The sequence below is a fragment of the Haliotis rufescens genome, unplaced genomic scaffold, assembly GCF_023055435.1.
Source record: "Haliotis rufescens isolate VD_foot unplaced genomic scaffold, xgHalRufe1.0.p SCAF_121, whole genome shotgun sequence".
Classification (NCBI taxonomy): Eukaryota; Metazoa; Mollusca; class Gastropoda; order Lepetellida; family Haliotidae; genus Haliotis; species Haliotis rufescens.
Window position 1 is genome coordinate 205,937 of NW_025963804.1, and position 25,557 is coordinate 231,493.

A 25,557-nucleotide genomic window follows, 5' to 3' on the forward strand; every position below is an offset into this window, starting at 1 on the left:
CCCTCGCAATAAGATCGATGCTCGTGATGTCAATCACTGGATGGTCTGGTCCAGACTCGATTATTTACAGACCGCCGTCTCATAGCTGGAATATTGAAGAATGCGGCGTTAAACAACAACCAACCAACCAACCAACCCTCGCAATAATATCTTGGCGCACCATGTGGATCAGACAAAAAATATGCGTTTTTGTCCTTTTTGCCCCACATTTATTGAAAACGAATACCATTTTTTGGTTATCTGTCCATGTTATGAATCGCTAAGAACAAAATATTTCCAAGGTTTACCCCAAAACATCAATACACTAATCAAGCTCCTCCGTTTTGATGAAATATCTAACGAGCAACAAAAGAATACTATCCTATACATTAATTATGGTTTACGACTTCGCAACCGTCTTTGTACAAATGATGTTTAATTATTCTTTAGGTTATTTGCCTTCATTAATCAAATGCTTTTATCTCTTCTTGTTGTGTTGTGTTGCGACTTATTTTTCACAAAATTGTACACGTGCACATCTCTGTGCATATAAGTCTGCATGTTTATACTTCTACATGTACAAAATTGTATATATATAATGTTACTGTATGTATATGGGCCTATGGCCAGAATACAATAAATGATGATGATGATGACAAAGGCCCTCCTTCAAGTTTCGGAGTGTCACTTTGTATTCGTGTTTTATTTTCATAAATGTTCCTAATGTTCAATAACGACGCCTGACGTCTTAGCAATTTGACAAAAAATGTCCACTCTTTCGGCGCCAATGATTCGATGCTTCAATATTGTTTAGGGCAAATGTGTGAGTGTGAATAGGTCTGTTCAATAAATTAAGTAAACATGAACAGCATAATGCAGAAGACAGTGTGTAACATTTTATATGCTCGAGTCTCGAGTATGTGGCAGTATTGTTGATAATTTCGATTGTGAGAAGACGTGTGACTACAGATCTTTGATTAACATCTTCAACGTCATTAATTTGTTTTATGGATGTTAAATGCTTTATGAACGTCATATCAAATGATATTCGAACACGTTTGTACATGTTTCTATTTCAGCAATATTGCCATTCACTTAATTCCTACCTTTCATTCAGGTTTGTTTCTGTATTTGGCGCAGAAGGAGTCCATCACGAAGACGTGACAAAGTAGATTGGTACCAAGAAAAGAGCCGTCCATCAAAATAATACCATGATGGAAGTCCACATTATTTCTATAATGATTTATCATTGTCGTGTATATGAGATAAAATAAAAGGATTACAACTATGAAACATCTAGCTTATTTACACCATTACTGTTTAATGGAATAACACCACATCAACATTTTACATTGAACAAAACTATTTGTCCAACATCTTTGTGTTTGATGTACATTGGATTCCATACATATCATTAAGCAAAGAAAACATTCTTCGGTAAGTAGAACGAAGACGAGTGTTCATCACTTGGTGGGTGAGGTGAGGTGAGGTTAGGTGAAATTGAGTTTAACGTTGCATCCAAGATTATTGCACTTATACAGCGACTAGCATGCACTTGTGTGTGTGTGTGTGTGTGTGTGTGTGTGTGTTGGGGGGGGGGGGGGGGGGGGGGTGCTGCTTGTCTGATGCCGATTTATAGTGCTGGCCCACTGAGATACCATGCCGCAGTCCTTGTTTTAACCACTTAATGCCAAGCGCCAGACAGGGTAACAACAAGTACCATCTTTTAACGTCTTTTGGTATGACGCGGCCGGGGTTCGAAACCCCGACCTTCCGCTCTCCGGGCGGACGCTCTACCTCTAGACCACGGAGGCGGTCTAGTACGTCATAAAACAGGGTAGATGAAAACATTGACATGTATGTCATGAAAAGGATCAAGTTTTCATCCATTTCGGTAATATTGGAAAAGGGGTAAAATCATACACAATCAACTTTAATCCTACATGATAACCTCAAGACATCCATATCCCCCAAAGCAAAATAAAACACTATCAAATACCACATGACACTCCTTGGTGGCATTGCTACAATCAAGTCGATGTATTTTCTGCTATATAGTTCATAACCATTCTCAGATAATATAAAATATACAAAGTACATATGAATTTCGCGATAGACCACTGAATGCCTTATTGACATACGCATGATCTTATCATGCTTCCTGCAAAATAAAACATATTACATTATCAGCAACATATATATTTTACGATATGTTACAAATACACTCGATAAATATTTATAACACCAATGTGTTTACTGCTTAGTGTTTATTCAAAGCGTCTTCGCACTGTCTTGTATCCCTAGTTAACATCGTAGAATTGAGAATGGACCATGACACTAGGGCAAACTGTCTCCAAAGTTATTCGATAGTAAAAAAGTAAATAGATCTGTGCGTCATGTCCTTGTGTAGATAAATTAACATTGTCGTATTCGAAGCAGCTCCTGTTCTTGATCCATATGAAGCGATAATTCATAAAGTTACCGAAGGTTATAAACTGCTGGGGGAAAAATAGTATTCACTAAAAAATGGGATTCGACCAAACAAGTACAAACGTTATCGTAACGCTAACAGACTCACCTGTAGTGAGATACTCATTGATATGATGCATGTAATATCACCTTTGATACCCGTTTCAAATACATCACCATGGAATAACCATTTCTTGTTTGTTTCATGTTTAGTCACCATCAAACATGGGTGTATAATTCCTTTAGCCCGGCAGTTAAGTAAAGCGAGGGAACGCGAAATCAAAACGACATGATTACTGCAAGGTCTCGCGGTACTATAGCGAGGGAACCTTATAACAACATAATGTTACCATGGCAGATAGGAGCTTCCGTACATTTTCGTGATTTCGATCGTCAGTCTCATAATTAACCAAAGTAGGATATTCCAACATTTTGATTACATGTCAATCTGATTGTAATGGGTTGTAGGATCCAGGATTATAAAATTTCCGTGGATATATTAGTAAGATAACGGATTTGTTTGAAAATTCGTGAAATTGTATGGGTCTGATAATATCAATGTGTCACGGTAAATGACTACTTTCATGCTAGGAGTATTTAAAAGTGGACGTTGGAGCACATCAGCACATCATCACATTGAAGCTGACCTTCCGGTAAGTGTGCATTATATTCCTTATGGTAAATCTCATATGGTAAAAATAGGATATAAATGTAGGTTTGAACGTGACCATTCCTTGTTTCCTTCATTCCTAGGACCCATCAAACAAGAGTGTTTACTTTCTTTTGGTGATTCTTTAACTTTCTAAGTATAGTTTTCAAGTATTTTAAGTGATTCATTCTGAATTAGATTTCCCGTTTCAGATGTAACCTGTCTAGTGAGTGAGTGAGTGAATGAGTTTCGTTTAAGGCTGTATACCAGTTATATTATGACGTGTCACCTTGATGCGTGAGGAAAGCTGGAGTAATGCAAGTCTTAAGTCTTTACCACGGGCATGGTGCTGACAAACCTTGAACCCTAAACTGGACGAAAGGGGATTCGAAGCACGATCATAGGTGTCCGCCATGCCTAAGGTACGCAGTTTTGCACATCGAATTGCAATGCCTTCGACGATCGTCTATGCTAGAGTATATGGCATATAACAGTATCAGTAGCGTAAACCCCAGTGCTCGGAGTAGATAATCCCTTACTGAATTAATGTAATGCTGTACGGATCAGTCGAAATTGAAAGTGGTTGTGATGTCACCAATTGTAGGTTTGTAGGTTTCATCAGTTAAGCCAATGTGCCTGTATGTATACCGTGAAACCTCTAATAAAGGCGGCACTGTTTGTAGAACAATCGTGAAGATTATCAGATAAACGAATTATGAGTAATATATGATTGTATACACACCTGTATTCCAAATATTAGTCAACAAGAAGGCGGGATAGCTGCATTAACAGGTTTCGGTCTGAACAAGTTTGCAAAAACTACTGAAAAGAAGTTAAAGAACACCCATTTTTTTCATGAGACTAAAGTTTATTTGTCACCTTAAACTTCTTTTGAGTAGTATGTTTATGAAGTTTACTTTTTTGTCATAAATATGAATAACTGATAAATATTGATTAACGTTTCTTTTCAGAAAATATTAGAGACAATGCAGGCTCTCATCTTAGCTGTCATTGCAGGTAGGTGTCAAAACATTTTTGTCAAACAAAAATAATATATAGTTCATTAATTTATCGGAACATTTTGCTTTATGACCAATCAACGTCAATCTATATATTCATGATGAGATATATATTTTCCCATGTATATGCATATTCTTTGTAGAGGTAACTGAAATATTCAATCCTTCGTCGGGTTGCGAAGAAACTCATTACGCTATGAGATTCATTTAGCTGCACAATACGCTTCAGGGCTTCGTTCCACAAAGTGATCTTGCAAACACGATTGTGGCAAGTCTGTGTTAAAGTATGGGAGTTACGATCATCTCAGCGCTGACATCACTTTGTGGAACTGGGCCCACGTCTTGTTTTATCAGCGTAGGCCAGTAACATGAACAAATGACATACTAGTAGGTTGGTATAATATTACTTATACTTATACTGAACAAAAGAGGTTAGCGTTAGCGAATGGTTTTTTTATTTGTTTTATTGAAGACTGGGCACAATTATATAAATATATCCCTCAAAATATTCATGACCCCAAACCATTTTTGTTCTGTATATAAGTATGAACTAGCTAGCTAACTATCTGCATCGTGCGTGGAATTACTTCAGATAAGTCTTCACGCAAGTATTCGGGTTACCGTGCTCATGACTGAACATGTCATCCCGAAAATCCAAATGTATCAGTATTTCAGTTGTATCTCAGTTGTGTCACATGACACTCCTTGGGGGCATTGCTCAATTCAAGACGATGTATTTTCTGCTATATAGTTCATAACCATTCTCAGAGAATATTAAATATACAAAGTACATAATTATGAATTTCGCGATAGACAACTGCATGCCCTTTTGACATACGCATGATCTATTCTTGGGCGTGTACATGCCTTCCTGCAAAACAAAACATATTACAATATCAGCTACATATATATTTCACGATATGTTACAAATACACCCAATAAATATTTTATTTTTTAAAACACCAATGTGTTTACTGCTTAGTGTTAATTCAAAGCGTCTACGCACTGTCTTATATGTTGTATTAGAAAGTTTCCAAAGGATTGTCGAGTTTCTGAAACTTGTATCCCCAGTTAACATCGTAGAATTGAGAATGGCCCATGACACTAGGGCAAACTGTCTCAAACGTTAATCGATAGTTAAAAGGTAAATAGATCTGTGCGTCAGTGTATCAGTATTTCAGTTATATCTCGGCGTGTCAGATTAGTTTTGGAGTCAATCAAAACCAAAGTAAGTGTGAGACGTAGGTTTAGCACTTTGCCACAGCAGGTATGAAGCTAAAAGACCAAGGATAGTTTCCTGGCTTATCTTGGATTCGAACCAACTACCAGCGGATCCTGACAACTAAGGGACGCAATAATTGCGACATTGTTAGATATAGACATGATTACATAACGCTTGTAAAGGGAATCATTTAAGGTGGTGAATGCTACTGTAAATAGTATGTTAAAATTTATATCGGTATTAAATTAGTTGGGTTTGTTGCTTTCTAAAATGTTCAACCCAAAGGAAGAAACTCTCTTTGGTGTTTCATGTATGGAAATCTGTTTGTGTACATGATATGTTTGCCTAAATCTGAAACATAAATCTGTGCCTGTATACTTCATTCCGTTTTATCATTTACAGCTTTGTGTCACGTGACGCACGTGGATGCTGCGCAGGTGCTAGACGCTAACATCCGCTTCCGTTACTCACTACACCGTAACGGGCGTCAGGCATATCGTCATCCCACACTTGCCAGCCTCCTTGGTCTTCCCAGAGATGTCACATTAGAGGTCGTCGACACCATCACCACCGTCCATGGCGCGCAAAGACGTCGTTACCGAGAGTTGTACAAGGGCATGCCTGTCATAGGGTCGAGTATTGAAGCCGACGTTGACGACAACGGCCGATACGACGGTGGCGCCGTGACGGGGACACTGATTCTGTCTATGACCAACGACATCCCCAACCCTGGGCTGTGTCAGTTGACGGAACAGGAAGCACAGGACATCCTCCTTCAAGGGGAAGGACTAGCCTTAGATATACACATTCTACGTAAGGAAATTGTCAAAAAGATATTTGTGGACAACGCCAAGAAAGCTCATCTTGTGTTCGCTACGGACATACTTGTTGAGCTCCCGGAAAAGGAGTCAAGACCATACTACCTCATTGATCGTTGCGACGGTTCGGTTCTCAAGAAGTCAAAGAAGATGAGTACGATGTTCAATCCCCGAGAAGTACCTGTGACAAGTACTCAAGACTGGGGGACGGGGGAAACGACTCTGGATTGGGGAACAGGGGAAACAACTCTGGACTGGGGAACAGGGGGAACAACTCTGGACTGGGGGACTGGGGAAACAACTCTGGACTGGGGAACTGGAAGTACAGATAATTGGTTCAGCCCTTCTCCAAGTGACAATACCAACAAAGTGTCTCCCGTCTCCAGCACTGACACCGTATCTTCCCCTACTACACCGAGCCAAAAAGTCACCACAGCTCCAGTAACATCCAAACCTGACGGTCAGTGTGCAACCTTTGTGAAGGGGACCGGTGGTAACCCAAAGACAGGAGCCATCGTATACAGCACACCCCCCTACTGTCTCGACGTGAGGGTGGAAGGAGACATGTGCTTCCTTGAAAATAAATATGTCAAAGTCGTTGATCTGAAACAGACAAAAAACGAAGAGAAGACTGAGGTTGTTAGCTTCAAATGCTCAGACGGGTACAACGACGCCATCAACGAAGCCACCAACCCCGTCCTCGACGCCCTCTTCTACGGCACAGCTACTTTCAAAATGTTTGAAGACTGGTATAACACTAAACCCCTGAACATTCAGCCGTTCCTCCTTGTTCATTACGGTAACATGATTGATAACGCTTTCTGGAACGGACAGAAGATGCTGTTTGGGGATGGAAGCCAAGACCAGACATATCCCCTGGTAGGACTTGATGTCATAGGTCACGAGCTGGCACATGGGGTTACTGAGCAGAACTCTGGACTTGAGTACTCTGGACAGTCGGGCGGGATTGATGAAGCCTTCGCTGACATTGCAGGAGAAGTTGTTGAGGCGTATGTTCGTAAAACAGACTGGCTAGTCGGTTTCGATCTATCAAAGTCAAAGACTGAAGCGCTTAGATATTTTAAAGACCCAACCAGGGATGGAAGCTCAATAAAAGATGCCAAAAACTTTGAAAGCGACATGGACGTCCACTTTAGTAGTGGCGTCTTCAATCACGCCTTCTACCAGATCGTCGAAGTCGGGAAGATCCCGATTAAATACGCGTTTGAGGGATTCCTTATCGCTAACAAGGTTTACTGGAAGGAGGACACGGGGTTCGTCGATGGCGCATGTTCCACTATCCGGGGCGCTTACGATGCTGGCTTGGACACGGAGATATACGCAGCAGCCTTCACAGCTGTAGGGGTCAATGCTTGTCCTTTGACCAAATTTCTTCAGTTGCTAGCCCCCTCGAAACAGCGCTCCAACATCCGGGTATCCAGCATCCGACAACCACTGTTTGGGATCAAGACCATAGACACAACCAAGAAGATCGTCGTGGAGGCTGTTAGTGTGTCTGGAGCGGCTGTGAAGCTGGCGTTGTCGAGGACGGTGTCTCGAAGTAACCCTGCTGCTTCAGGGACTGGGAGGGTGGAGCTGACGGTGTCGGGAATAGCTTTGTACTACGTCCGCGTCTTCACCGACTCCGTCGACGAGATCAGTGACGTCAAGATCACTTTGAAATTGGAATAGATAACAATGAATGTCGGGTGGAGATAAATCTGAATCCACTGGCGTCAGAATGTGTTGTACATTAATCACTCGCTAATACATGTTAATATCAATCACTGTCTCTTGTTTTCTGTTAGACTTTAATTCCCAATAACAAAAGCAACAAAATGGACGTTCTCAACAACCGTGGCACGTCGTGAAACTATGATAAAGAACTATTTAGTATTCTTTTATGCCGCTATTAGCAGTATCTCTGCTATATCACGGCAGTAGATTCAATGAATGTGAGAAGGAAATTAATACATGCAAACATGAACATTACTGTAATTAATGGCAAATCAAATTAAAATTACCAGAAAATCTTTGCAACCAGACAATAAACTTTCAATATGTGACCACATCTTCATTATTGCAAATGCAAACCGCCTTTAGCAATATTCTAGCAATATCAAGGCGGGGGACACCAGAAATAGGCTTCACAGACTGAATCCATGTGGAGAATCGAACCTGAGTCTTCGGCGTGACGAGCGAACGCTTTAACCACTAGGCTACCCCACTGCCCTTCTATTCTGTATTGAGGGCTGTTATGAGGGTCTTGATCGTCATGTTATCCTGTTGGATAAAGATAATCCGGAAAGCATCGGTTCATATAAATGTTCACTATTTCCGATATTGGCGCAGTGTGCACATACACTATTCTAGGCGTTTGATTGGCTCATTGTGGACCCTGACCTTTACGGGACTACTTTCGCTGACAGTCAGCAGTATGCCAGTGACATCATCGCTACATTTAAATACAGTGTGGATCAGACAAACCAATGATTTGCTTGTGTATATATCTATATATGAGCGTTTGAGTTATTTTGTATGCCGCTCTTAGAAGTATCCAGTCAAATGGCGGTGATTGTGAACGACAGTACAACGCTAGCTGTCGAGGCACGATGACCGACATTCAACCAAGTCGCCTCTTTCATCAAGCTTAGGCTGCTGGAGACACGAATTAGAAATAACACCATTTCTAGCTAATTATCTGCACTCTCGTCTTGGCATCATCCTAACTGACTGTACTGTGAGACCTGGTTTAAACTGATGGTGCCGTCCCCCTAAATCTAGTTTGACCTTTGCCCATGTTACAGAATAGTTGTAACTAAGTAATATTCTCTATATATGAGGGCCTGGATTTTTTGTTTGAAACAGTTGGTTTGGTTGTTTGATGTTTAACACCGCACTCAGCAAAATTCCATCCATCATGACGGCGGTCTGTTAATAATCGAGTCTGGACCAGAGAATCCAGTTATTGATATCATGAGTAATTGGGATACGATGACATGCATCAACCAAGTCACTGAGCCTGACCACCCGATCCCGTTAGTAGCGCCTTGCGACAACCATGGGTTGCTGATGACCAATTCTAACCCGGATTTATACGGGTAAGTGGTTTTGTGCCACGAAAAGCTTGACTCCAACCAACACACCCTTCAAGCTTCCAGACGATTCAAGACATCCTGAGTCATATTTTTTTCAAATTAATTGATCAATGCAAATTTTCCACGATGTTTAAATTTCGGTTTCAGGTACAGCTTGCTCTCCATATGTTTAACATAATGTTTATATTGAGAATTGTCAAATATTTGGCACAGATCTTCAAAGCCTAGAATAGGTATTCTGTAACCCTCGCCTCACTACAATCCGTTGGAAGGACAGAATACCAGCATAGATTATTTGCTTAACTGTTACATCTTTTGATGGCGTACAATGCAGGTCGGCTAGGTTTACACCTAGACCCTGGAGGGAGCTTGTACAAGGGACGAAACTCCATTTGAAATTACCAATTGGTTCCACTATTCGTACGCTTCACAAGTTCAGCGCTTTCTGCCAGACAGGAGCACAGTCTAATTACCAGGCTGAATTACTTCCCTTTGACCAAAAACTTTACCCTTGGACTATAATCGATTGAATTGTCTCCCTTTGACCATGACAATAACTTTGCCCTTGATTGTAAACCTCGATCAGGTTGATCTATTTTTCATTTTCATTTTTATAAATACAAAACATAAAGAAACTATCTAGATCTAAACTTGTTTAGAAAGTTTGTCCCTTGGTCGTACATTATCCGGTTCCATTTTGACCGATATTTGTTTTCAAATTAAAGTGATTTTAGGAGTGATTTGAACTTGTGTTTTATGTTTCATGACTTGTAACAGGTCAATGATAAGAATGTTACAATATGACTTTATGGTGAAGGTTTCTTTTTTTCCACATGTGCTTTCCTTTTCGATCCTTTTCCACCAGACATACCGTTAAAATTGTCAAATATTTGGTTACCATCGTCAGAGCCTTGAGTAGGTATTCTGCAAAAATGAACCTGTTATTTTTTCATTTTTGTTTCTTTTTCCGCACGCCCACTCCCCCTCTGGGAACACATTGGAGATAAGAAATACAGAAATATATAAGGACTCCCCAACGTTTTCGTTCGTGCCAACCGTGAACGTATCGAAAAATTCCGCGGATTTTATTCACATTGCAAAACCTTTTAGGTGCCATTTCTACATCATTTGCACAAATCATATACTCATCTGTCGAAGTCACTATAATATGAAAAAGAAACACAATAACCTGCCAAAAAATGCTCTAGATTGTTTACAGTTAAGAAAAATAGATGGAATTTCCAAAACAATTCATGGAATCGGGGTGGACTAATTAGAAACATTATGAACTCTTGATAAAGGTAATAAATTACGTTCACCTAGAGTTATTACAAATAATTTATTTCAAAATACTTACTACTGTTATTTCTTTATTAAAAGCGTCTCCGAAAAGGACAATATTGATATAGATATAATTCTTCTTTGACTTGATGTGACGTTAAATAGTACCTCACTCACGCACTCTTTGACTTGACCATATGATCGACAGCAAGCAAACCGATCGCCTAGTAAAAGATATTAGGGTTGGGGGTTGTCGAATGGAAGGGAGACTCTTTGTTTAGTAGGGGTCGAAACATATATTTGGGGGCTCCAAACGTCAAGCCATTTACGCCAACTCGCTGACTATTAATAAATAGCTTGTATATGACATTTACAGTTGCGATGAGTTGTCTCCCTTTTGAACACCGAGATAGTCGATAAATACACCCATCCCTTAAATAGGCTCCTGTACACTCGTCTCGGAAAGTGTGCCAAACAGCGACGACTGTATAACTGCTCCAGGAATTTGTGCCGCTGAAGTGTGATACCCGTCTCTCGACCTGTCGGGGCGAGTGCTTTCTGTGTCCCACAATGTATTCCGGCTTTGGATGGAATATGGCTAAACCCCCAGGCTGCGTGGTGCTCACAATGATTTGTTTATTCGGTGGAGTGCATGCAGCAGGTCAGGTTGACCTGTGCGAGGATTCCAATTAACTCACTGCTCCGCTTTAGACAGATCTGATTTTATCCCCTTCTCCAATATAAGGTTTGCTCGACCCACATCGGTAGTGTTCAAAAGTATTGTAATATTCCATATTTATTATTTTCTCTTTTTGTTTCAAAAGTAGAATAGAAGTGAATTGAAATTAAATACTGTTCAAATGTCTCTTTTGTTTCATATAGGGGCAGAATTCTATTATAACCTGAAAGCAACGGACACACCCCAGATCATCACCTCGCCAGGATACCCCTTGAAATATGCGCCGTGAGTATGTAGGTCACCTAGATTCTACCACCAGATATATGCCAGTTCCTGAAGGTGATGCACTGTCAGGATAAAATGCCTACCGAAGTTCTCATAGCATTCATAGATCCCGTGACAGGGAATGTGGTGCAGGTTTTTCTGAAACACGTCACATGACAGGTCATATGACATTATAATGTCACAGGTCATGTGACATATAGACCTATGTAATGTGACAGGCATGCGTTCAGTAGGCCGAGGCGCTTTCTGAGCGCTTACTGAGCGCTCTCCGCGGGCGCTCGGGTGTTATCGAATGATCTTGCAACTACCGCCGGCGGAGGGCGCGGTTTTCAAAATGGCGTCGCAGACTGATTTTAGCAATATTGATGAACATTGTGTATGCGAAGTATTATTGTTTAGAATAAAGATACGATAAACGTACCGTTAGTTAGACAGACACCGATCAGACAACAAAACTCTATTGTATGGCATTATCGTGATATACGTCGACCCAACTCATGTAATCCTACCGAATTATTTAACATTGGAAAATCAAAATATGGACTAGATTGTGTTGATTCGCCGCAATCTGCGTGCAGCCAATTGTCAGTGACAATTGACACTGAATGAGATTTCTCAGTTCGCTGTACAAGTCACTAATTAGTGGTAGATGGGCTCGTTGGGGAAATTAAATTTTATATGATAATATATAGGAGATCGTGGAGTTTGTAACAGCTTGTTGCATCCGTTTGTTCGCTCTATCCGTGTTCGTTATATCCGTGTCGTACTGTATTTACAAACGTACTGGGGTAAATAAAATAAAGTCGAATGGGAACGTTAGGTGAATAAGAACTTCTGGTTCTGCATTGAAGCTGTCGAAGATGTAGATTTAAGAAGACAAATAAAATCTTACTTCTTAAAACTGCATTCCAGGTATTTTATTTACCAGTTATTTGGGTAAAACATATTGGTTTGATGTTTATATTCATATATATTTAATTTCAGTATATTCTGGACAGTTATTAAGGGGACTAAATTTAATACGTCGGGTTAGACATGTCACTATATTGCCAAAACGGCAAGAACAAAGTCTCATAAATCACAAAAAAATAATTACTTACCTATAGGGTTAGAAAAAAATAGAGTTACTAAAAGTCGTATGTGCACTGGTGCAATATCGTTCACGCGCACTAGTATATTTTAGTATGTCATCCGGAGGCATTGTTATCGTATTTCAAATTTTATTCTGACACTAGAAATGACGTCATAGCTGAAGACAGTTGACGTCATTTGACAATTGTAGTTTTCTAAGACGGCGGTCGTGATCAGTGCATTTCTCTAAAGGAAAGCTCAGATGGATTAGGAATTAATAGGTACCAAAGAAGTTATTATACTCGCATGTTTGTCAGACTGATTTTACAAAACTCGTCTAAGAATAAATGTATTACCCTCGCTCTCGTTCGGGAAAAACAATATTTCCTGGGATGTGTTTTTTAGTCAACACTTGGAGATTCCAGGTTATGTTGATTGACCAAAAGTAATCTAGGGATCGGTGCCTTGGTGGATTGTGTTTCATTGTACCCCGACGGCCATTCTTCACCACTTGCACCTTTCCGTAACCTGCTTGTTCCAGAGTTGGTCACGAATGCCCATGACGGCATGGGACGTTGTCCAAATCAACCACTGGTTAAGTTATCAGGGACAAAATCGATTATTTACAGGCCGCCCTGATATTGCTGGAATATTGTAGACTGCAGTAAAAAACAACAAATCGCAATGTTTTAGATTTATTTAATAGAAGATAGACACCTATGAAAATATCTCAATTTACGTTTCCAGTTTCGAAAAATGAAGGTTTATATCGCATAATAATACATGTCAAATGTTTACAAAAAGAAATCATGTGAGTGTTATTGGGACAAAACTGCAAATTCATACCAAAATTTATTAAACATGTATCTTGTTCACAAACAGACGTATGAAAAGGATTTTTTCTGTTCTGAAATTAACATGGGTTGCACGGGAAAATACTCAGTGCTGTGAGGGGCTTCAAAATGCAGCTAAAACAATTGGAATGTCCTGGTTTGAACAAGTGAAAAGTCTTCAAAATAAATGTATTTACTTATGTGGTGGTATCAAACTTCACCACTGAGTGCGTGTATGTCTAACAAGTTGTTCCATGTCGAAAATGTAATGTTCACAGGCCCCGCTTTGTCCAAGTCCGCCATCTTTGTCCCTCGGCGTGCCTACTCCTCAGTATGCGCGGAGGCACAAGAAAGCGCTCTCAGCGTGCGTTCCGTTCATTAGGAAATATTCGGAGGTGTTCGCTAGCGCTCGCGGGCGCCTCGGCAACAAACGGCTTATTGAATGCACGCCAGGTCATGTGACAATGGGACACAGGTCATGTGACAGATAATATGACAGTTTGTGTGGCATAGGTCATGTGACAGGGGTAATGTAACATAGGTCATGTGACATGATAATGTTACATAGTTTCTGTGGGGACACGGTGGCCCAGTCATCTGAGGCGCTGCAATTCACTGTGTGTTCCACTGTGTGTTGTCCACCTCTAGCACACCAGAAACCTCATAATGGTCATAGGTCAAATTCCGGTTCGCCCTGATTATGTTTCTAGGTTTGACAGCACCATACCCGTGTGGGTTTCATGGGTAAATAGGTAAATCGGTACAAGTCATGTGACATAGATAATGTGGTAAAGGTCATGTGACAGATACTATGACATAGGTAAATTGGTACAAGTCATGTGACATAGGTAATTTGGTACAGGTCATGTGACAGATAATGTGACATAGGTAAATCGGTACAAGTCATGTGACATAGATTATGTGGTAAAGGTCATGTGACAGATAATATGACATAGGTAAATCGGTACAAGTCATGTGACATAGATAGATAATGTGACATAGATAATTTGGTACAGGTCATGTGACAAATAATGTGACATGTAGGTAAATCGGTACAAGTCATGTGACATAGATAATGTGAGATAGTTATTGTGGTACAGGTCATGTGACAGATAATGTGACATAGGTAAATCGGTACCAGTCATGTGACATAGATAATGTGAGATAATTATTGTGGTACAGGTCATGTGACAGATAATGTGACATGTAGGTAAATCGGTACAAGTCATGTGACATAGATAGATAATGTGGTACAGGTCATGTGACAGATAATGTGACATAGGTAAATCGGTACCAGTCATGTGACATAGATAGATAATGTGACATAGGTAATGTGGTACAGGTCATGTGACAAATAATGTGACATGTAGGTAAATCGGTACAAGTCATGTGACATGAAAGATAATGTGAGATAGTTATTGTGGTACAGGTCATGTGACAGATAATGTGACATAGGTAAATCGGTACCAGTCATGTGACATAGATAATGTGAGATAATTATTGTGGTACAGGTCATGTGACAGATAATGTGACATAGGTAAATCGGTACAAGTCATGTGACATAGATAGATAATGTGGTACAGGTCATGTGACAGATAATGTGACATAGGTAAATCGGTACAAGTCATGTGACATAGGTAATGTGGTACAAGTCATGTGACATAGATAATGTGGTACAGGTCATGTGACAAATAATGTGACATGTAGGTAAATCGGTACAAGTCATGTGACATAGGTTATGTGGTACAGGTCATGTGACAGATAATGTGACATAGGTAAATCGGTACCAGTCATGTGACATAGGTAATGTGGTACAAGTCATGTGACATAGATAATGTGGTACAGGTCATGTGACAAATAATGTGACATGTAGGTAAATCGGTACAAGTCATGTGACATAAGCAATGTGGTACAAGTCATGTGACATAGATAATGTGACATAGATAATGTGGTACAGGTCATGTGACAGATAATGTGACATAGGTAAATCGGTACAAGTCATGTGACATAAGCAATGTGGTACAGGTCATGTGACAGATAATGTGACATAGGTAAATCGGTACCAGTCATGTGACATAGATAATGTGAGATAATTATTGTGGTACAGGTCATGTGACAGATAATGTGACATAGGTAAATCGGTACAAGTCATGTGACATAGATAGATAATGTGGTACAGGTCATGTGACAGATAATGTGACATAGGTAAATCGGTACCAGTCATGTGACATAGGTAATGTGGTACAAGTCATGTGACATAGATAATGTGGTACAGGTCATGTGACAAATAATGTGACATGTAGGTAAATCGGTACAAGTCATGTGACATAGGTTATGTGGTACAGGTCATGTGACAGATAATGTGACATAGGTAAATCGGTACCAGTCATGTGACATAGGTAATGTGGTACAAGTCATGTGACATAGATAATGTGGTACAGGTCATGTGACAAATAATGTGACATGTAGGTAAATCGGTACAAGTCATGTGACATAAGCAATGTGGTACAAGTCATGTGACATAGATAATGTGACATAGATAATGTGGTACAGGTCATGTGACAGATAATGTGACATAGGTAAATCGGTACAAGTCATGTGACATAAGCAATGTGGTACAGGTCATGTGACAGATAATGTGACATAAGTCAATCGGTACCAGTCATGTGACATAGATAATGTGGTACAGGTCATGTGACAGATAATGTGACATAGGTAAATCGGTAGAAGTCATGTGACATAAATAGTGTGACATAGGTTATGTGGTACAGGTCATGTGACATAGGTAATGTGGTACAGGTCATGTGACATAGTTAATGTGGTACAGGTCATGTGGCATAGGTAATTGGTCATGTTTTCACCCTGATAATGATTGTTTAATGTTAGCTTGTCTAACTCACTCCTAACGCTTCAAAGCTTCATAATGGTACACATCACATATACATCCCCACTTTTTACATACATGCATGTACTGTTTTGTTTGTACGTGCATTTAGCATGTTTAGTTCCCACTTCATCGATCTTGGCGAGGCAACTCACTCACTCTGTGACATTTAGTTGTCAAATATGTGTCGCAAATGAAACGTTATGGGAAACTTGACATCATGGAAGGACATCGACATGTGGCATATAGCAGACCTTAACTTCTCACCACTGACATAATGAATACTGAACTTGTTAGGTTTGGAATTAATATTCCTTGACCTCATCACGAGACGCGTAAATAAACTGCCAAAAAACAAAAGCGAAAATAAGAACAAAGCCCCAAAATGATATGGACAGCATCCCTTGATCAAACAAGACATTACTTTTTTTCGCATTTAATTCACGCTCACGTTAATTTCAAGATTTATGGTATTTGAACCTAAAATTATTCTTTTCCGCCATGAATTAGACACTCTTCCATGATCCTGCATGTATCCAGGCAACCGCCTCTGAACGCTGACCCCTTCCTCCCCTACCCTGACCAAATATAGACTGGAAAACCCCTCCCACATGCAAAAACTGCACTCAACGCAATCACCATCCAGCAAAAATATGACAGGATGAATCTCAATAAATGATGTCTTATTTGACCAGAATTCAATTCTGTTAAACAGTGATGTTCAAATTAGTTTATATATTGGTTTTACTCAACATTTGTTACATTCCATCAGTGACGTTCAAATGTACATAGGACAAATATATGTTTAAAAAATAGTTATGTGTCCATCATTTGTGTGTTGGAATTTCTGAAAATAGCAAAGAATCTTTACTGAAAGCCAAGTTGGAGAGTACAGCTGAACACATGTTCAACCCATTGTATCATATACAGTGGCGGGATTGCCACAATTACCTGCCGCCGTACGTGGTCCTTCGTTATATTTTTTAAAAGTCTATAGGACTTATGGGTAACTGAATATAAAGTACATGCATTTCTATTTTTTTAATCAATTGTTTATGACATGTCATATTTGATCTACAAGTTCTTTTAATTCCCGACATGTTGTTAGTTGTTCATTTGTTTTGTTTTTGAATCCTGAAATGGATGACATTTGTTAGGAAGTTTGCATCTTCCCGAGGCAAGAGAGTTAAGTGACTATAAAAGTCCAGTTTCCACCCTTGCCGAACTAGGCTGGTATTAACGAGTTACATTTTGGCTGGACTAACGAGTCTTTGCATAGTCCAATCAAAATCGCGCAACGAAATCGAAATTCGGTTCGTAAACTGTCGTGCAGATTTCGGTCGATTGAAGGATTTGCAATGCATGTGCACCGCCAACTCACTCTTGTGATAAAACTCCATATACACATTCGTTGTGTGCAGCAAACATATATGATAACACATTGTACCCATGTTGGAAATCCAACCCGGGGCTTCGATGTGACAAACGAACGCTTTAACCACTAGGCTACCCCACTGAACCAACACATATAGTAAAAGCACTGTAAGTACAGGTTGTCACCAAGAAGTATTGCAAGAGTTGAGGATAACATGAAATACGTATAAAAAAAATTCAGGTGTAAAAGACAAACATGTCCTGTACATGATCATGGAGGTTTGGACCGCCTCCGTGGTCTAGTGGTAGAGCGTCCGCCCAGAGAGCGGAAGGTTTGGGGTTCGATCCCCGGTCGAGACATACTAAAAGACGTTAAAAGATGGTGCTTGTTGTTACCCTGTCTGGCGCTCGGCATCAAGGGGCTAAAACAAGGACTGGTCGGCTCGGAGTCAGTATACTGTGTTTGAGTGGGGTATTCATGTTAAACTGCGGCTTGGTATCTCTAGCACTATATATCGGCATCAGTCCGGACAAGTACAAGCAGCCACACTCACACACACTTGTAAAGAAAAGGGTACTATTGTAAGGGACTTTTTTGTCCCACAAGATATGCTCAATGTATGAAATGAAGAAAACCGTTTCAAATCAGTATGAGAATTTCAACTATTTCATGTTTGGGGTATATAATAAAACTAAATGCATAGGTAAGCCTAAAAGATGTCAAAAAGGCTGATTTAATTAGTTTTCAGGTAAAGTTTTTCTAACGAGCAGGTTTTTGAACCCAGCTGATTTTCTTACATGTAAAATCAGTACAAACATATGGTCACAGGCATGTACATGATCATCGGAGACTTTTCTCTTGATATTAAAAAATAAATTTACCCATATTTATAGTATTGATGATGTCAGAAGCCCAAAGCCAAGGGGTCGATTTCGCTATATCCAAACTGCACCAGTGCAGGTAAAACATTGCTAGTGCAGATAAATGTTATTGCCATGTTTCACCCAGTGCAGGTCACATTTCCCACCACAAGTGCCGACAGTGGTTATATTTGATAAAAGTGGAAAACTTAATTCTTTCAGAACTCAGAAATCTTTTAGAATCCAGGAAACGAAAGTTCATGAAAATAGTGAAATACACAGGTCTGAATGCAATGAACTTGCAGAACTAACCTTTTACAATTATAACTCGAACAGTCACTGATGAGGTTACAATCACAAGAAACAGACACTTTGAAACTTCTGTTTTTGGTAGTTTGCTGGATATCAATGTGTGAAAAGCCATATACAGATTTCCCCAAATGAAATACTGGTGCACATTATCAAGTGTATTTTCTCTTTGAATTTATTTAATGTTCAAAATAACTGAAAATACAGTATTTCAAATAATGATCAAATGATGCAGCCAATATTCTGGTGGTTCAACTGATTAATGCACTTGGCTGCACCTGGTGCTAGTGGTAGAACAGAATGAAGTCGTACCCTGAAAACTTGCAAGCAGAAGAGAAAAGGCTGTTTGTCAACCATTTGAACATGTCTGATAATTTTATACCAATATGTCACATTTTTCAGCAACTTTTAAATTTGACATTTCCAGTTGGTCAAACACGTCATTAGCCACATACACATGTCGGATGTTATTTATGGGTGTGTGTATCATTCTGATTTAAGGAAGCAAATATTTGATTCTGTGTGCAAGAGAGCCAAAAGCATGCCTAACATACAAACATGTCAATGTTGCACGGTTATGACCTTGAAACATTTACTCGTACTTATGTGTTGCGAAATCTAATGAACCAACGATATCTGTGGTTTTGAGTAGAAGTTAATGCAGATACATTTTAATGTGAACATGTGAACTCTATGCCGCTGTCACGTGACAGGAATACAGCTGTGCGGCATCAGTCAACAGACACATAAGTACATGACACCTTTTTATGGATAACGACTTCTTATATTCCTTGTAACATTTCAGAGCAACTTCTTGTCCCTCATCAGAGCCCACTTGCGCTAAGATGATTGTAACTCCCATACTTTAACATAGGCTTATGATAGTCGTAGGGCTAAGATGGCTTTGTGCAAGTGGGCCCAGGTGAATAATGAGTAAGTGTATGGAGTTGATATATAAACTCACCGACAAAAGAAACGCGAATACTAAACATGTTGGTTATTACCGGTATAAGAGGTATTGCTCATATTCAAGAAATATTAGATTGGTTAGACGCACAAACGTCAATACTGGTATGTTGTGTGAGCCGATGCTCATGAACGCATCACATGTGACGTCATAGATCCATAACTGGAGATGCACCATTTGTTTCATGCAGGTTTAGCGCGTAAAGTTTGGAAATCACGTGCAGCATATCGAGATCAGAATAAAGTCATTCTGTGTTAACACCTGACTGATGTGTTAGTTTTGTCATTAAGTGGTATACATTGGAAACATCTCTAATAGCATTTTTGTTTCTGACATTTCCTAATCTTGTTTTTATTAGTTGTGCTAGTTACTTGTCAGATTTTTAAATATACATGACAGTACATGTTTTTCTATAACATATACAATTCAAATGTATGGTTTGTTATTTACCTCAGACAAAATGTGTTACAAGGATATTTGCTCCACTATTGGTAAACCAACGGATGGGATGATTTTGTTCTTGGTGATGTTCTTTTTAGAACAAAAAGGGTCTTGATCCACTTTTGAATAGAGTAAATACACCTTCTTTCAAAATCTTTAAACCCACTGATACAATTTAATGTTGTACCAAACCTCTTGACACCTGGGAGAGTAGGGCCTTGTGGCTGAAGTAGTCGCTCGTCACGCCGAAGACACAGGTTCAATACCCCACATGGGCACAACGTGTGAAGCCCTTTCGTGGTGTCCCGCTCCGTGATTTTGCTGAAATATTGCCAAATTTAGTTTAAAATTATATTCGTTCACATACTGTCGACAATAATACAAGGGTTAAAATTTAAAAGATTATCAACATTAAACTTTATAATCATAAAACACTGTTGCAATCTATTTCTTTTCTCTAGCAATGTTTCCTACACGCGGCATATTCGTGCAGCTGACCCAAGCCAGGTGGTTGTTCTAGAGACGTTGGACTCTATGGTTCATATTTCTTACGATTGCAGAGCAGATACAGTTGCCGTATTTAAAGGTAAGACCAATCAGAGTCAAGATGAAGAACCGTTGATGATGGTCACTGAGTCAACTCTATGAAGACCAAATGCTTTTTTTCTACCACAAATGCAAAGTTGTAGATGCGTATGGCCTCGTTACTTAAACTGTCCCTCTAAAAATACTGATAACCTGTTTTATGACTGAAATAATAATTAATGATTCAACTTTTTTTAATACCCAAGTGGACATGAAAATGGACCTGTTGTATGGTTGAAATCAAGTCATGGACTGTATATGTGATACAATTTGGTAAATGTGGTCTTAAATTGCAGTTACAAAGAGCGACATTGTCAATGAATACCTTTATTGATTAAAGGAGCAAGTTCTCAAACCGCCAGGCGTGTACGCAAATGGTGTGGGAACCTGCGATACTACTTTGATGCCTCCAGTAGCTACTTCCTTTACTTCCGCACTGATTCTAAGTTCGAGAACAGAGGGTTTCAAGTCAGGTATTACCAAGGGCCTAGTAAGTAACCATTAAAAATACACATTATCCTTTTATTCAATTTTAGTATTTTCCATATTGACTATTACCATGATCACACATATCACGCTTGAATTCTGGGAACCCATTTATCCTGAAACTCCCTCACAGTCAACAGGGATAAAAAATTCAGTCTGTTATTTTCATGGGTTAGTTAATCCTGTTGACCGAGACTGGTCACAGCAAGGAGAGTTTCTGGACAAATGGCTTTCCAGAGTTATTATTGATGTACTTGTGCATGTAAATGTAACTCTGTATTTTAATAATAAACGAAAGAATATTTTTTTAATGATGGTTTCTTATTGGGCTGGGACGTGTAACTTGGCTACTCGGGTCGAGTGGGTTCTGAGTAGGACCCGGGTACCCACAGGACTACCTGGACCTGTGGTTAGTCACGTGATATATTGTTTCATGACAATAACAATCAAACTCCATGGTTACACTGCAAGTCACTGATATTTGCATTTCTTTCTGACTATGCACACATTCCTTATGACTTTTATTTGTTTGAGTAAAGATAAAGCTTCAGTCAACTTCAGTCTATGCATGATCAGAACATTTTTTGCGTGTATCTAAGTAGCTTTTGCCAGGGCTCCTATAAAACAATTCACAATTGGACATTTTCTAGCCAACTTGAGACCTATAGCGGGTATCCGGGTAATACATTACACGAGTAATACATTTTGACTCACCCCAGTCCTAGTTTCTTAGATGTTGCTCCAACATGGTAAGTGGTGTCTGATATATCTTAAACAATTATGTTTCCTCCACAGTTCTTCAGGCAATGGACCATGTAACCGTGTGTGGCGTCTGCCATCAGTACTTGTTGCTTCTGTATGTAGAAGTGTTTGTTCTTCAGGCAGTGGACCATGTAATCGTGTGTGAGGTCTGCCATCAGTACTTGTTGCTTCTGTATGTAGAAGTGTTTGTTCTTCAGGCAGTGGACCATGTAACCGTGTGTGGCGTCTGCCATCAGTACTTGTTGCTTCTGTATGTAGAAGTGTTTGTTCTTCAGGCAGTGGATCATGTAACCGTGGGTGGCGTCTGCCATCAGTACTTGTTACTTCTGTATGTAGAAGAGTGTGTTCGTTAGGCAGTGGACCATGTAACCGTGTGTGGCGTCTGCCATCAGTACGTGTTGCTTCTGTATGTAGAAGTGTTTGTTCTTCAGGCAGTGGACCATGTAACCGTGATTTTGTGGCGAAGAGGCATGCCCAGGACATCATATCACCTGGTTATCCCGTGGGATATTTCCGGTACATCTTTAACTTTCATTGAACTCATGTACACTTATAGACATAAATGCGTAGTTAATTAATGCGAGCAAAGACCACTCACATTTTTCGCATTTAATTCACGCTCGCTTTAATTTCAAGATTTTCAGTATACTAATCCAAAGAAGTTAAACACCCGATTCTTTCATATTACTATGGTTAAAGTTTCATGCTGTGACAGATTAACTATGGTAATATGAGTGAGTGAGTGAGTGAGTATGGTTTTACGCCGCTTTTTGCAATATTCCAGCTATATCACTGCGGGGGACACCAGAAATGGGCTTCGCACATTGTACCCATGTCGGGAATCGAACCCGGGTCTTTGGCGTGACGAGCGAACGCTTTAACCACTAGGCTACCCGACCGCCCTATGGTAATATGAAAGAATCGGGTGTTCTTTTACTTGTTGTGAGAAGTATACAATCCTGTGGTGATTCTGGTGGAGATCATCGATGGTTCCCAGGAAACCTGAGTTTGTTGTTTAAAGCGACTTGAATAGGTTGGGTGGTCAGAATCGGAGATTGTTAATCAGTGGGTTATTTGGTCCATACTGGAATATTGATGCGTGTGGGGTAAGACAACAAAGTTATTATATGCTGAAAAATCAGCATGAATACCACAAAACTGAAGCTTCAAACTTCAAGGGAGTGTTTACTGTGTTTAAATCAGATCAGAGTCACTTACAGCACCCTAAACTACCAGGTCACTGTACCAGTGTCATGTTTGATGATATTAAAACTCTACCTTAGTGTCAGTACCGCCATACATACGTTTTCGTTCCTTCCAATCAGTAACTATTTAGGAAATCTACGCCATTGCTCTTAAGATGAGTTAGATGTGAAAGATACATCAAATCTTACTGGCATCATACTCTGCTGGCATCACCCCCCTACTGGCATCATACCCTACTGGCATCATACTCTGCTGGCATCACCCCCCTACTGGCATCATACCCTACTGGCATCATACTCTGCTGGCATCACCCCCCTACTGGCATCATACCCTACTGGTATCATACCCTACTGGCATCATACTCTGCTGGCACCATACCCTGCTGGCATTATACCCTGCTGGCACCATACCCTGCTGGCATCATACTCTGCTTGCATCATACCCTGCAGGCACCATACTCTGCTGGCATCATACTCTGCTGACATCATACCCTCCTGGCACCATACCCTGCTGGCACCACACTCTGCTGGCACCATACCCTGCTGGCATCATACCCTGCTGGCATTATACCCTGCTGGCACCACACCCTGCTGGCACCACACTCTGCTGGCACCATACCCTGCTGGCATCATACCCTGCAGGCACCATACTCTGCAGGCACCATACTCTGCTGGCATCATACCCTGCTGGCATCATACCCTGCTGGCATCATACCCTGCAGGCACCATACTCTGCTGGCATTATACTCTGTTGGCATCATAACCTGATGGCATGATACTCTGCTGGCATCATACCCTGCTGGCACCATACTCTGCTGGCACCATACCCTGCTGGCACCATACCCTGCTGGCACCATACCCTGCTGGCATAACCCCCAGCATGTTTCATGTTATGGTCAAAGTATACTACTTGGTGGGCCTTGTGTTCTCCTCACACAGTTCACATGATAAATGACACACCGTGATACATCTGAAAAACTGTCCTCAACGTCATTAAGTCGCCCACCCTGTTGGAATATGGAAGAAGGCTATGCAGTTCTATCATCACTTGTTTCAGTGACATGTCCTGCATCTATAGCATTCAGGCACAACAGTCGACTGACCGGATACAGATAGACGTGTTGGACATGCATATTGAGAACTCTGTCCGTTGTCAAAACGACAACATTACTATCGTAGATCCAAGTAGGTGTGACAGTCTCTAGTCTCATGTCCACGTGTGTATACCTGATAATAATAACTGCATTGGAATCAACACACATTCAAGCAGTATCATATCTTTAAGTAACTAGAAAGTGCTATCTGTGTCAGTCAGCCTTTATGGGACTGAACGTTTATTCTGGTGTAGGCAGAGGTCCGTATTAGTAACCTTTTAACAAGAGTTTGGGACATACGAGTAACGAGTAATAGGACATACGACTAACGTGTAACAGGACTTACAGGTAACGAGTAATAGGACATACGAGTAACGAGTAACAGGACATACAGGTAATGAGTAATAAGACATACGTATAACGAGTTATTGGACATACAAGTAACAAGTAATAGGACATACGAATAATGAGTAATAGAACATACAGGTAACGAATAATATGACATGCGAGAAACGAGTAATAGGACATGCAATTAACAAGTAACAGGACATACAAATAATGAGTAATAGGACATACAAGTAACGAGTAATAAGACATACAATTAACAAGTAAAAGGACATACACATAATGAGTAATAGGACATAAAAGTAACGAGTAATAGGACATACAAGTAGCGTGTAATAGGACATACAAGTAACGTGTAATAGGACATACAAATAATGAGTAATAGGATATACAAGTCACAAGTAATAGGACATACAAATAATGAGTAATAGGACATACAATTAACAAGTAATAGGACATACAAATAATGAGTAATAGGACATACAAGTAACGAGTAATAGGACATTCAAGAAATAAGACATACATATAATGAGTAATCGGACATACGAGTAATAGGACTAACAAGTAACGAGTAGTCGCGGCGGGGGACACCAGAAATGGGCTTCACACATTGTACCAATGTCGGGAATCGAACCCGGGTCTTCGGCGTTACGGACGAACGCTTAAACCACTAGGCTACCCGACCGCTCCTACAGGTAATGAGTAATACAGGTGACGAGTAATAGGCCATACAAGTATCTTATAAAGGTTGGAAATAGGGACACCACGCCAAGTTCTGACGTACTGAGCAGGTCGCAATAACATATTCATCAGTTATGTTTTCTGCAGGGCCCATTCTGGT

The 25,557-nt window shown here is 40.1% G+C and overlaps 2 protein-coding genes across 2 annotated transcripts; both read left to right on the forward strand.

Moving 5' to 3' along the window:
- Positions 1–3,079: 3,079 nt before the first annotated feature.
- LOC124136254 lies at positions 3,080–7,940 on the forward strand. The gene is made up of 3 exons (XM_046502127.2): positions 3,080–3,101; positions 4,069–4,114; positions 5,741–7,940. The coding sequence occupies exons 2-3, from the start codon at positions 4,084–4,086 to the stop codon at positions 7,846–7,848; spliced, it is 2,139 nt and encodes a 712-aa protein (XP_046358083.2). The 5' UTR covers positions 3,080–3,101; positions 4,069–4,083; the 3' UTR covers positions 7,849–7,940.
- A 3,005-nt stretch (positions 7,941–10,945) lies between these two features.
- LOC125378513 (neuropilin-1-like) lies at positions 10,946–24,462 on the forward strand. Its single transcript, XM_048393914.1, has 5 exons — positions 10,946–11,196; positions 11,418–11,499; positions 20,701–20,825; positions 21,165–21,314; positions 24,335–24,462. Exons 1-5 carry the CDS (start codon positions 11,106–11,108, stop codon positions 24,391–24,393), a joined length of 507 nt encoding a protein of 168 aa, XP_048249871.1. The 5' UTR covers positions 10,946–11,105; the 3' UTR covers positions 24,394–24,462.
- The last annotated feature ends 1,095 nt before the right edge of the window (positions 24,463–25,557 follow it).

Excerpts from the sequence above, each read along its gene's own strand:
- LOC124136254 (XM_046502127.2), top strand. The coding sequence starts at position 4,084 with ATGCAGGCTCTCATCTTAGCTGTCATTGCAG. Across the intron at positions 4,115-5,740 it reads CATCTTAGCTGTCATTGCAG|CTTTGTGTCACGTGACGCAC; the intron begins GTAGGTGTCAAA and ends TATCATTTACAG.
- LOC125378513 (XM_048393914.1), top strand. The coding sequence starts at position 11,106 with ATGTATTCCGGCTTTGGATGGAATATGGCTAAACCCCCAGGCTGCGTG. Across the intron at positions 11,500-20,700 it reads TACCCCTTGAAATATGCGCC|CAATGTTTCCTACACGCGGC; the intron begins GTGAGTATGTAG and ends TCTTTTCTCTAG. Across the intron at positions 20,826-21,164 it reads TACAGTTGCCGTATTTAAAG|GAGCAAGTTCTCAAACCGCC; the intron begins GTAAGACCAATC and ends TATTGATTAAAG.